Raw genomic sequence first — 12,769 nt, 5'->3', positions numbered from 1 at the left:
ATGAAAAAATAAAATGATATTTTATTTAATATATAAGATCTTATATAAAATATAAATATTTTATTGTTTTATTTCTTGTTTTAGAAATGTTTTTTATTATAGATACAAGGTGATATGAATTTTGCATCCCTGGGATGGACGATACACCCAAAGTGTCACTTTTTGGGATAACAAAAATTTATATATATGAGAGTCTGCAAATCATATGCACAATATCTATTCTGCCTGACTTCTTTGTATATAGGAGTCAGGCTGAATAGATATTGTGCATGTGGCAATTAAAGTATTTCCAGATTGCCATCGTGCGCTATAGTACACTACTTCTCCTTGGTCCTAGCTTGGTTCCAAGATATCGGTGTTCAAGGATTTGGCAAGGTCCTTCTGAAGTCTCTCATTCGATGAGAGATTCGGAAGAACCTTGCTTAGAGTATCCAAACTCTTGTTCTCTTGTCCTGAATAGTCAGAAAAGCTATTTGACTACTTAAGGGCAGGATTATCCGAGAAAAGATCATTTGAAACTGATGTTCAGGTATTCCCGTATACAGGAACCGGAAAAATGCATATGTATAAAGCCTACCTAGAAGACTTAGACGCAATAAAGGCTGAAATGCGCAGAAGTCTGTTGAATAAGAATATTGGAAGAAAAACAAAGGAAATAGAAGAAGACAACGATGATCACCAAGACAGAACTTACTGGAATACAGAATTTCCGGAACATGTTCCTGAATTTACAAGAAATATTATACATACTATTATGGAAAACATTTGTAGAAAAGATAAAAGAGGTTATAGATATGGAGGTGAAAGTGAATTGGTAGATTTGGCATTCTTAATACATAGCAAATCACCAGCAGCATATGATGTTCTCTTGGAATTTTGTTTACCTTTTCCTACGCCTGTAACATTGTACAATAGGTTTCATGAAGACATAATGAATATGAAACAGTTTGTTAAACATGCTGAGCTCATTCCGCGAATGTTAGAAAGCATGAACTATCACGTAGAAAATACACCTGAATATGAATGGGCAATAGCAATAGATGCAGTTGCACTCTCTACCTGGTCCTCTAAAGACCAAAAAGGTCCTGTTGATGAAAATGGAGAAGAAATCAAATACTTATTCATATTTCTTGGTATGCCCCTAAATTTTGATGCGCCAAATGTTATATTACATGTTATAGAACATGCCAATGGGTTTGCAAGTGGAATTATCCACGAAATTGATGCAGCAATCGAAGAAATACGAAAGCACTTAAGAGTTAGAGTCATCATTACTGATGGAGATCCCGGATATGATAAGCATCAAGATGAATTTATTAATGAAATTTTGCAAGGTAATGATCCCGAAGAAATATTTAAAAGAGCTACTGCTATCTTAAAGAAAGGAGATCAAGTTGTATGGATTAATGATCTCATACATATGTCAAAACTTGAACGTACCAGATTACTCGATGCAACACTTAAGCTTTTAGTTCATCCATCTGATCTGAATACAATTGTTGATGTTAACAAGATCAGAGATGCAATCGAATTAGGTGATGCTCTTAATGATACTTCACCTCTGGGAAGGATAAAAGATAAATATCCGATCACAATATTTTCAATTAGAGCTGTAAAGGCGCTTCTAGAAAAAAACTATTATAATGAAGCATTATTCATAGCTCCACTTGCATTCTGGTATGAAAGCATACGAAATGAGGCATTTAATGCTGACACAAGATGTCAAATGATGTGGTTTGCATATCTGCTCTTGGTACATCATTGCATTCAAATGAGAGACCGTCACATTAAGACAAATCTTGGTGTTGTCAAAATAGACGGAAACATTTATCCGGTCTATTATATGGGAACTTGGGAAGTTGTAAAGCATCTTACAGCAACAATCATTTGTTTCCAATATTTTTTCAGTATTAATTCAACATTTTTCAATTTTTCTCATTTGACAACCATGACGGAAGAACATTTGAATGGTTTACTTCGCGTCATGGCTCATTTTAAGTATGATTTGTCAACAACCGAAACATCTATTGCAGAATGTAATTTAACACTCAAAATTCATAAAAAATACGATATTGACTGGAAAACCCATTCACGTGACTATCAAGCTGGTATTACATTTGAAGACATTTACACAATGCGTCAAGATTCACGTCAATATGAAATGTGCAAAGAATATGCATATGCCTTGTTATCCAAATGTGGATTTAGATATAATAGTAATTCCAGCGTTGATGTATTGCTTAGTTGGGTGAATGAAATTAATCAATTTCACTCAAAAATTTTAATGTCAACACATATATCAAATCCAATTTCAGGTTATAGTATTTTTTCACGTTTATCTGTCAAAAAAGATGTTTTTGACAACCCAACCAAAAAAAATCACGCAAGAAAGGATTAAACGATTTAGATCCTCATAATGACAAATCTGATCCTCTTGAAAATGATCCATTATATGAAGAAAGCCATATTGCTCAATTATTCCCAGAAAATGTCATTTTACCATCAAATTTTGCCAAGAAGGCAAACAAATTCAGCGATTTTGAAACATACATTCATAATACATTAAGTAGATTTCATAACGGGATCACATATGAGAATCTAGAGTTTGCTATTCTAAATGCGAAACGTCATCCAAAACACATTGTTGATCTCATAAATAAAGGCAATTTTTCACAAATCTTAAGGAGTACACTTCGCACAATGACAATTGAAAACAAAGTGAATTATAGTCATGTAACCACACTCTACTTCGCTGCATAGCTCTCAAAATAGAGCTCCTTTATTATAACTATCATAAATTTCAAATCTCAGATTGAAATATTCGTTAAATGATAGTTCTTTTGTATATTTGTATACTATTTTGTTTGTATTAAACTTGTTTGTTATTTTTAGTCACAAATTATATTTTTTAAATTTAATTAAAGTAAAAATTCCTTTAATGGTAATGTTCGAACATTGATTACAAGTAAGGGTTTCGTTTTGCTAAAATTGTCACTTTTATAGCATATTTGTTTTTGGATGTTTTGCGAAACCAAAAAAAAAAACTATGATATACAATGTGTGTGTAAAGAAAATACTTTATTTACTAGTTAAAAAATCATTTGGTATTGATCAAGTTATTTTTTCTGGATAAGATATTATATGGATAATTGGATAGAAAATACAATTATATAATCTTGTACCTGGTTTAATTAAGCTAATTGTCATCAGAAACTTGTAATTTTTATGAATTTCAGATTTTCTTTTCATTACTGCTTTTCTTAATAGGTCAAGTTCTTATTTACGTTATAAAGTATGATATTTACAAATATCAAGTTATCATGTTTTTTGAGAAATTATGAGAAACAAACAAAAATGAAAAAGATAGGAATAGCAATGAATAGTGATGTGGGTATAGAAAATGTAAGAGATATGAATGCAAAGCAATCAGTATTTAGGATATTGACCATAGATTTCGAAAAAAAATGCTGCATATTGAGCGAAAACTATGATTATATTATAAGGCTGTCATTTAAAGCATAATGAAACTATTCCCTTTTCATTTTAATCAAATAAGATAGTAAAGATTTTTGAATTAGCTAGAAACTGATGAGATGTTTTCACAAATCAGATTTTTAATCTCTATAATGCATAATTCACTCAATATCTCAATTTTGATATTGCGAGATATTTTTGCTATCGGTTTCGCAATTTTGACACAATAGCAAGAGGGTTCTATAAGCATTATTATCAACGTAGAATCTGAATTGTTGTAAACAGAAATTCATCAAAAGTGACACCTCAGAAAAGCTAAAATATTGAATTTTTGGAACTTTTGATAGAGCACGTTTTTAAATATTAATTAAAGTAAATGTATATTTTGTAAAGATTCTTTTTAATAAAAAATAAAATTTTGAAGAAGAACACAAAATCTTCTGAAAAATAATATCACATAAACTCATATTATTTTCTAATATATAACTATTTTATATAAAAATCAAATTCAATGATCTTAAAAGCGAAGGATAAACCTCAAAATTTACGAATATAATGAGTGGGAATATAATGCTTATCTATCATAAAACCATATGAAATATCAATTTTTGCTTTACGCCTATTCCCACTCATTATATTCGTAAATTTTGAGGTTTATCCTTCGCTTTTAAGATCATTGAATTTGATTTTTATATAAAATAGTTATATATTAGAAAATAATATGAGTTTATGTGATATTATTTTTCAGAAGATTTCATTCTATATGCCTATGAAAAGTACTCTCAAAACTAACTTTTTCCTAATTATAATTAAATCTGGAATATTGTATTATGCTTAGTATTATTTCATTTTTCTCATTCAATTTAGAATTTACAAATGTCAAAAAATTGAGAGCTGTCACTTTTGATGAATTTCTGTTTATTACAGAATATCATATCAGAAAATATCGCAAATCTGACATTTACCCGACCAAATAGCAAAAATAATTGAATACTTTTCGCAAAAACTTTAAAAATCGATAAAAATATGAAATATAGATATTAAAGAGACTTTTTATATAATATTCATAAAGATTTTCCAAAAATATGATACCGCAAAATTAAAAAAGTGACGTCTTGAGTGGAGTCAAAGGTCGAAATTGCTAGCTAAATGTTTTTTTAGCGAAATTGCGTATTGTACGTTTTTTCGCAAAACGAAACCCTTATTACAAGATAATTAAAATATATGACCTCATTATAAATGAATTTTAACTCTAGATAATTGAGAAAGCTACAAATTGTTTCTAAATCTTGAAATTATTCGATGTCAATCTAATTTTTCTTGTTATAGCCTACTTCTATGGTGTACAAGTTGTCATAATTACTATTTTAAAGTGTAAAACATGCTTATATCAATCAGGACGTTAAAATGGAAAAGTACATACCAAGCAAATGTTTGGATTTATATGCGACAGCCTTTTTAATGGATGTGACAAAGCGTTTCAATATAGATTTTGATTAAAGCATAACTGCAAATTATAATTTGACTTTATATGTACCAATAATAATGGCAATTATGAGTTTTTTTATATAAATTATATCACACCGCTTCTAGTAATTTTTAGCTTAAGCATATCATCGGCTAATTTTCAAAAAAAAAGAATTTCAAATTTTAATCCAAATTCTTTTCTTAAAATTCACAATCAAATTACAGCTTATCTTTAATAGTCTTATTCATTATATGCTTTTTTTTCGGCTCCATAAAAGTCATAAATTTTTCCATCATAAATTTGTTAGAAATTGGGTTACCATTGCCAAACATTTGGATAGAAAAAGCCCAATAAATTATACCCAAAGCATCCAAACATGAAGATATCATATAAGAAATATAGTTTAATTCAGTAATTCCCTAAAATCTAAAATGTTTAAGAACGTTTGTTCAATATCTTACAATCTAATTCACAGATTTAGCATATGTACTACGTATCAAATATACAATGTGATCTCTCAATAAGCTTAGAAGGTTAATTATTAAAATTAAATAAAATTCTACAATTAGCGAAAAATAATACGGCAGATAATATGCTTATAGGTAAAGAAATTCAAAGAGCATTCCTTAAATTTTTTCGAAATTTATCAAAACTCGAAGGTAAATCATCGAGTGATATGCGAAAAAAACTTTTTTATTCTATTAATGATAATAAATATATTAGCCATATTAAAACTTTTCATTTTTTAAAACTCATAGAAATACGTTTGATATTCTTCATTAAGAACATATAAAAACGAGTATAATTATCATAATCTGTTAATTTACAATATAAATGCTTTTCTGCTTGTAGTAAATATCAAATAAGAAAATAATAACATTATAAATTTTTCAAATAAGAATATATTATCTAGCATCTAAGCATGAAGATATTTAGAATTTGGATATCTAAATTCTGCTTAGATTACTTTCAAAATATAAGTCAATAATCTTTGATTTTATTAAACGCTAATATTGGATAGTATATTTTCACAATTTAATTGTAGTTAGATAAATGATAATTCATGTAACTCATTGATTTCGATCAAAAGTTATATTCACCTTGTTAAAAAAAATAAAAAAATAAAAAAACTGGGTGCTTACTGATTTGAACATATTGCCTTTGAACCCCACATAACCAGTAGGCTAAACGTACAGTGATTTTTTTTATAAATTCTAGTATAAAATACTTCCCGCAGGGCATTTGTTTAATTATTTCACATTCTGATGACATAATTTTTAATATCATAGATAATGAAAGCGAAAAATATATAAAAATCGACAAACATGTTATAATGAATTGAGAGCTTTACGTGTCAAAAAACACATTTCATACTGATTTCTATAAAAGGTATCTTTATTATAGAAGTGTAAGCTATATCTGTTTGTTTTTTTATTATAACAAATTCAAAATTCTCTTATAAGGATAGATGAAATCTGTATTACTAAATCATTAGCTAAATGAAGGTTCAAATAGAAAGTAAATATCAATTTATATGATACTGAAACCAAATAGTTCTTTTAATAAAAGATAACACGCTGAAAATTATTGAGTATTTGCAAATCTCAAAAATCTATTGGTGAATTTGGCTCAACTTTTAAAATTATAACATCCATATCAAATCATAAAAGCAGACAAAAATTAAAGCCAAACCTATCGGCCAATTTTTTTTGATATTTTGATTTTTGAGGTATACTTTTAAAAGTGGATTTAAAGCACTGATGAAAAAAATTAACTTCTGTCGTTATGATTATTGATTTAGACAATAATGATTTTAATCTTTGATTATCAAAACACTAAAGTCATCTTTTTAACATTTGCTTGGTAGCATTAACTCAAGTCTAAAGTACTATTTTATGTGGCACTCTTAGAATTTTTGTATTCATTGTACACGCTGAAATAGTACCATTAAAGTTATGGCGGACTTTCAAAAAATAGTTTGGTCACCTTTCTGATTCAATTTTTTCTCAACTTGTCCCGGATGATTGTACTCTAAATAATCCGAAATATGTACAGCAATGTTATTGTATCATTGTTTTTAGTTCTAATTCTTTAAATTATCCTTCAAGAACTTCATTATTTTATGATTACGAACCTCTTCAAGGGATCGATTCTTCTGAGCAATACCGTTTAATTTTGCTACTTTTTGTCCCTTGAATTTGATTTTCAGTTGTTTGAAAAGAGGCAAAATTTTCAATTGACTTATTAACTCAATCTTTTGATAAACTCATTCTTTATATTATCAATTAAAAATTTGCTCAAAATTACGACAAAATTTGGAAAATTTTTTTAGGACGAAAATTTTTTTTCATTGATAATTGATGACAAAAGTGACATTAATGCATAGTAAATTTTGGACCCCTGAAGCTTTTGCTAATTGGCAGGCTGGATTTTCTTATGCAGTTACTGATTTAAACCACCTCGAACAATATTTGGATGATTTTTCAGAGCTCACTGACTACATTATCGAAAATCATGGATTACCTCCAACTTGCGAAGTGAAAACAGAGAAATTTTTCGAATTACTGATATCGGTTACAGGCGCTCTTGTCAAAAATCACCTCAAATCAAACACTCTTCAGCCAATATTTCTCAGATTTGTTGATATCGTGTTTGATATATTCCAAATTGCATTAGATTTTCCAACATATGCTATTGAATTTTTATCATACTACATTTTTAATATTCGTCAGCCTATTTACAGTAATAATGAAGAATTTTTCACAAAAATCTGTCAGCATTACGAATCATCGAAATCCTATCTCTACTTGATGAATGAATTAGCCTCAGAGTACCCATTTCCTCAGGCTTTCCTTCGTTCGGCGATTTTTTACTTTTATATCCCTGCCGCTCAAGTAGGAACTCCAGAAGACAAGCTGGAGCAGATATTCGACCGTATAATACACCACTTAAATATTCTTCAGTTGCATAAGAACAGAAATTCTTCTCCAGAATATCTCGCTGATTTCATCACAAATACGATCAATGGCCTCAACGACATCAACGCTCTTACTCAGGACAAAGTCAACAAGGTCATGGAGTTGATTTCTGATCAAATTAAGTGCGAATTTTTCGATAAACAACATCATGCGCTCAAACTTCTCTGCAACAACTGCAGAGTACCATTCTCAAGCAAATATGTCATCAGCTGGCTCCAAACATCCGGATTTGCCGACTACATGTTCAAAAACGACATAAAACAAGCATTTCTTCCTATTTACGCCGAATTATTCAAAGTATTCGCAAGCAACGACATGATTACAGTCGATAACTTCAAGTCTATACTCTCACAGCAGTCAATTCACCAGTCTTCCGCTGATACCCAGTTTTACCACTTAATTACAGAGATTTTCACCACTCTGAAGGCAGAACTGGTGCCAGACTGCATGTCCCTGGTCCTCGACCTCCCCGAAAAGAACGACGCGTGGGTCAACTCCATCAAAATCATATGCAAAAATTTGGCCGGCAAAGAAAACATGTCACCTGTGATTGACAGTGCCAGAAAGAGGGTGGCCGAGCTCTCCCAGTCAGATTCCGAGCTCAAGCAGCAGTATTCTGAGCTTTCCGAGTTCTTAAGCTGCATCGGACTGAATCAGTCTGAAATTTTGGCGAAACTGGACGAGATTTCTAAGCTTTCAATGCTTACGAAGCAGGAAGTGTCCATCCTGTCCTCTCTCTTGTCCTCCAGATACTTCCAAAACGAAGAATTAGCGAATCGCCTCATGAATGTGATAATGAGGACCATAATGAACGACCCTCAGCTGGCCCAGCACTGCGCTGGAATGATATACAGCCTCGCCGCGTACAACAGAGCGACTCTTCTCATAGAAGACGCAAAAATGCTGCTGTTAAACGCGATGAACTCTCAGCAACTGATCAATTTCATACTGGCTCTGATGGAAAAGAACATTATCACGCACGAAACAATGCTGGAACTGATAGATTCGTACCCAGATAACAAAATCAACTCAAAATTCTACCAGTTCATAAAGAAAGCGTTCTTTTCGCCAAACTACGCTCACTCTAATCAGAGTTCGTTCGACAAACTGATGGATTTGCCTTTCCCGAACGAAGATCTGCTCTGGAGCCTTTCTCTGAGGACTTCCTCGATGCAGGAGAGGTTCCAGAGGCTTATCTCCAGGATCTACTGTAGAAATGACGAAGAAATTCTTTCCGATGAAGTAATGATCGAAACATTCATAAACAAATGGAACCAAATCCTCAACTCACTGACAGACTACGCCAAGAAGAACTCGGCGATCAAGGTTCTTGTGACTTTCATAAAGATTTGCGAAAGAGACGTAATTCCTGAGTCGTATGGCTTCGAAAGGCACAGAGACGTGCGTAAGTCAGAGACAGTAGAGATCAACGCGTCCTATCAAGAGGACGAAATCGAGACATTTGTCGTAGATAGGCAGATTTCGGTTCCAGCGCTCACCCGGCTCATTGCGGAGAAGTTCGAAGTAGTTTATACAGAGTGCGGATTGGAGTACAATGAATTCCCTCTGGAGAACGAAAAGAACTTGAAAATGTTCGATGACGAAGATTCTGTTGATGTAAAGCTAACAATCGGCAAATGTCCGGCCATACTTGACCGCACAGTCATTCCCTCCCTCAAGCTGATCCAAATGAAGATGCACGACAAACTTATGCTGATGATGGACGAATTCCCAAGCGCTGTTGAAGTTTGCGACCTCCTGCCAACATACAGGACAGTGTCCAACGTCATACAGCGATTTGCGAAGACAAAGCTCGAAGTCCTCTTCCCGAGGGACAAACCAAAACAGTTTAAATACAACTTTGACACTTTTTGTCGTGATTTCGAAGAATCCGACCTCGAGAAGTTCAAAGACATCGGCCTCCTCCAGTACTTCCTCGCTGTCGGCCTCGACTCACCCGACGCGAACCTCGTTGAGAACATTCTCAGCTGGATGAAGTCGATAAACAGAATTTCAGACGAACAGTTTTTATTCGACCAAATTGTCAAAATTTTAGAGAAGTTTACAAATAACTCTGACAACCAGCAGTTGTTCATCAACGCCTTCGATGTTGTGCACGGCCTGAGCGATCCAAGGTCATTGAAATTCGACGAGTTTTTAATGAGGAAACTGATTCTTAAGTTTTTGAACGGAAATGACGACAAAACAGCTGAATCATCTGTTGTTTTCTTCGAGAAACTCAACATCCCATCCAAGATCTACGCAGAGCTAAGCGAGGAAATAAGGGCAGACAACTTCTTCGCTTCGTGGGCAAATCACATCACTTCTAGAGATGAAAAAGCGATTTCTATCGTCATGGAAAATCTAACAACTGATTTAATTTCATGGGGCATTTTGGAGCTTATTGACGCCCTTCTCGAAGTGTACGCATTTGAGGAGAATGAAGAGATTTTAATAACGGAATTCATCTGCGAGAACTACCTGGAGACAAACAGCGAGGCAAAGGACGAAAAACAGTTTGAGTCAGCTCTAAACGCAGCAAAACATCTAAAAGGTGACAGACTTATTCGGTCACTTCACTCATTATGTTCTACCTGTTACTTCAACCAGTGGGACATCGACGGAGACAAAATCGTTCTTCAGAAATCTGGCGGTTATGTCGGTTTAGAAAATTTAGGAGTTACTTGTTTTGTTGACAGTGTTCTCCAGCAGCTGTTCAGAATCACTGAGATGAGGCAGGCTGTTTTCGACTACAAGGGAAAGGACAAATTCTTGGAGCACTTGAGAAAACTCTTCTGTCTAATGATGCTGTCTAATAGAACATCTGTTTCCACTCAATCCCTTTTGGACAACTGGTCGAGTGACGGATCAGACGAATTCGACACAACAATACAGCAGGATGCCTGCGAGTTCTTGCAGTTGTTATTAGACAAATTGGAAAGAATTCTCGGTAAAGATAAATTGTCACTTTTCTATGGCAAATTTATCAACAGAATTGAGAGTTTGGATGGCAAGCACAAGAGTGAGAGTTTCGACACGTTCATTGCTCTTCCTGTTGTTGTCCTTCACTCGAGAAGTCTCGATGAGTCACTCAAAAAGATTTCGACACCGGATTTCCTCACTGGAGAGAACGCGTACAAATTTGAGGGATCAGATACAAAAACTGACGCAAAGAAGTACTGCGAGGTCTACACAGCGCCAAAGAACTTGATCATCCAGCTCAAAAGGTTCGAGTGGAACATAGAAACTTGGTTACGTTATAAAGTGAAGTCACCTCTATCGTTCCCAGCGGTTTTGACACTGGCAGGCAAGACATATGAACTGAGCGGCGTCATTATGCATTCCGGCACCACCGACTACGGCCATTACGTTTCTTACTGCAGGGAGAAAGACGGAACGTGGCAGTGCTTCAACGACGATGTTGTGAGCGAAGTTTCTCTTGATTATGTCCTGAGAGTTGGCAGCGGAGAGAAGTCTACTTGGTCTGCCTTCATTCTGTTCTACGACTCAGAGAAGCCGCAGGAAGTCACTGTTCCAAAGGATCTCTTGGATTTCGTGAGGAACGACAACAAGAAGAAACTGCACACGAGGCTGACATTTTCCACTGCAACGACGGACATGATGTACTACTTCGCGTCATCGAAAGACGACAAACTGTTCCAGGAAGCAGCCCTGTTCTCGTTCTGTTTCGCGCCATTCACTGTGGATGGAAAGAACGGAATCAAACTCCTCACGAAAGTCAACAAAACATTGCAGGATAGACCCGAAGTTTGTAAGTATTTGGCCGACCAACTAGAAAACAGTCAACTCTGCAACCTCTTTGTTTACTGCCCGACAAACGGAGTGAGAGTTGCCGCCTGCGCTGTCATGAAGACGCTCATCTCTGTCGTTGGTCTCAAGCCTCTAAAAACACTCGCAGTTTCTAGCAAGGACTTGCACGTCCACCCTGAAAAGGCAGCTCCAATAATGGACGCCTATATTTTCGCTTCAAAAATTGACAGTTGTTCTCAATATTTGAAAGAAACCGTTTTGCCATTTTTACAGAAAGTTGTTCTTAAGTTTGTTGACGACAAACTCGCAAGGGCTTATCCGATGGATTCTTTGTTTGAAGCAATAGAAGTTCTTGGACCAACAAATGACTTTATTTCTGAATTTTGCAGATCAAAAGCAATGGAAAAGTTCTTCTTGAAGACGAATTTGGATAAGATAGCTGCTGTGATTAAACATGGTGATGACAATTGCTTCAATCTGTTGACGGAATCGGCTTCAAAATACCAGAATCCAAAATGGAAAGCTTTATTAGAAAAAGTTAGAGATTAAGACAAAAAATTTTTTTCTTTATTTATTTTTTTGTTAAATAAAAAAAATTAATTTTTATTCATAATAAGAAGTAGTCTAGCTCTTACAAACATATATTTAGTAAGTTCTAACTAGCTTATACAAAGGAGTAATCTCTCGGAGACAACAATCATATGATCTCATTTTATAATTTACTCCAAACATTTATTAAAAACATGAATTGCCAAAATCATCTTCAAAACATCACTCATATCCCAATATATATGAGTCTGTATTGGCGGTATATTAAATATATTTCTACATCAATATCAAATAAGTCATATAAAGTTCCTTATTAAATATTGATATTAATATTCTAAAAAAAAAAAAAAAAAGGTAGTGGGGCTTCCAGGCACTTCGTGCCCTCTAGCCCTGAAGATGTTTAGTATAAAATGAAGTTTTTTGGGTATTGGGGGCTTCCCGAAGATGTTTAGTATAAATGAAGTTTTTATTCGGAAAATTGTTAGTCTTCTGGGTCGAAAACATTATATAATGTGTCGCTTTTCACAAA

At 33.7% G+C, this 12,769-nt stretch overlaps 2 protein-coding genes across 2 annotated transcripts, besides 2 other annotated features; both read left to right on the top strand.

Annotated features, from left to right (window-relative positions):
• Positions 1 to 502: 502 nt before the first annotated feature.
• TVAGG3_0453940 (uncharacterized protein) lies at positions 503 to 2,899 on the top strand (the record flags this gene model as incomplete). Its single annotated transcript, XM_051234747.1, has 1 exon — positions 1,040 to 1,823. A coding segment is annotated over one exon (784 nt), but the record flags the coding sequence as incomplete, so codon positions are not given.
• Positions 2,900 to 3,747: 848 nt separating this feature from the next.
• Positions 3,748 to 3,785: a mobile genetic element.
• Positions 3,786 to 4,361: 576 nt separating this feature from the next.
• Positions 4,362 to 4,398: a mobile genetic element.
• Positions 4,399 to 7,312: 2,914 nt separating this feature from the next.
• Positions 7,313 to 12,246, top strand: TVAGG3_0453910 (ubiquitinyl hydrolase protein; the record flags this gene model as incomplete). The annotated part of the gene is made up of 1 exon (XM_001301148.1): positions 7,321 to 12,240. One exon carries the CDS (start codon positions 7,321 to 7,323, stop codon positions 12,238 to 12,240), a length of 4,920 nt encoding a protein of 1,639 aa, XP_001301149.1.
• Positions 12,247 to 12,769: the final 523 nt, after the last annotated feature.

This window comes from Trichomonas vaginalis, chromosome V (genome assembly GCF_026262505.1).
Source record: "Trichomonas vaginalis G3 chromosome V, whole genome shotgun sequence".
NCBI lineage: Eukaryota > Parabasalia > Trichomonadida > Trichomonadidae > Trichomonas > Trichomonas vaginalis.
The sequence above is the reverse complement of the archived record's forward strand: the minus strand, read 5'-3'. Positions and strand labels throughout refer to the sequence as shown.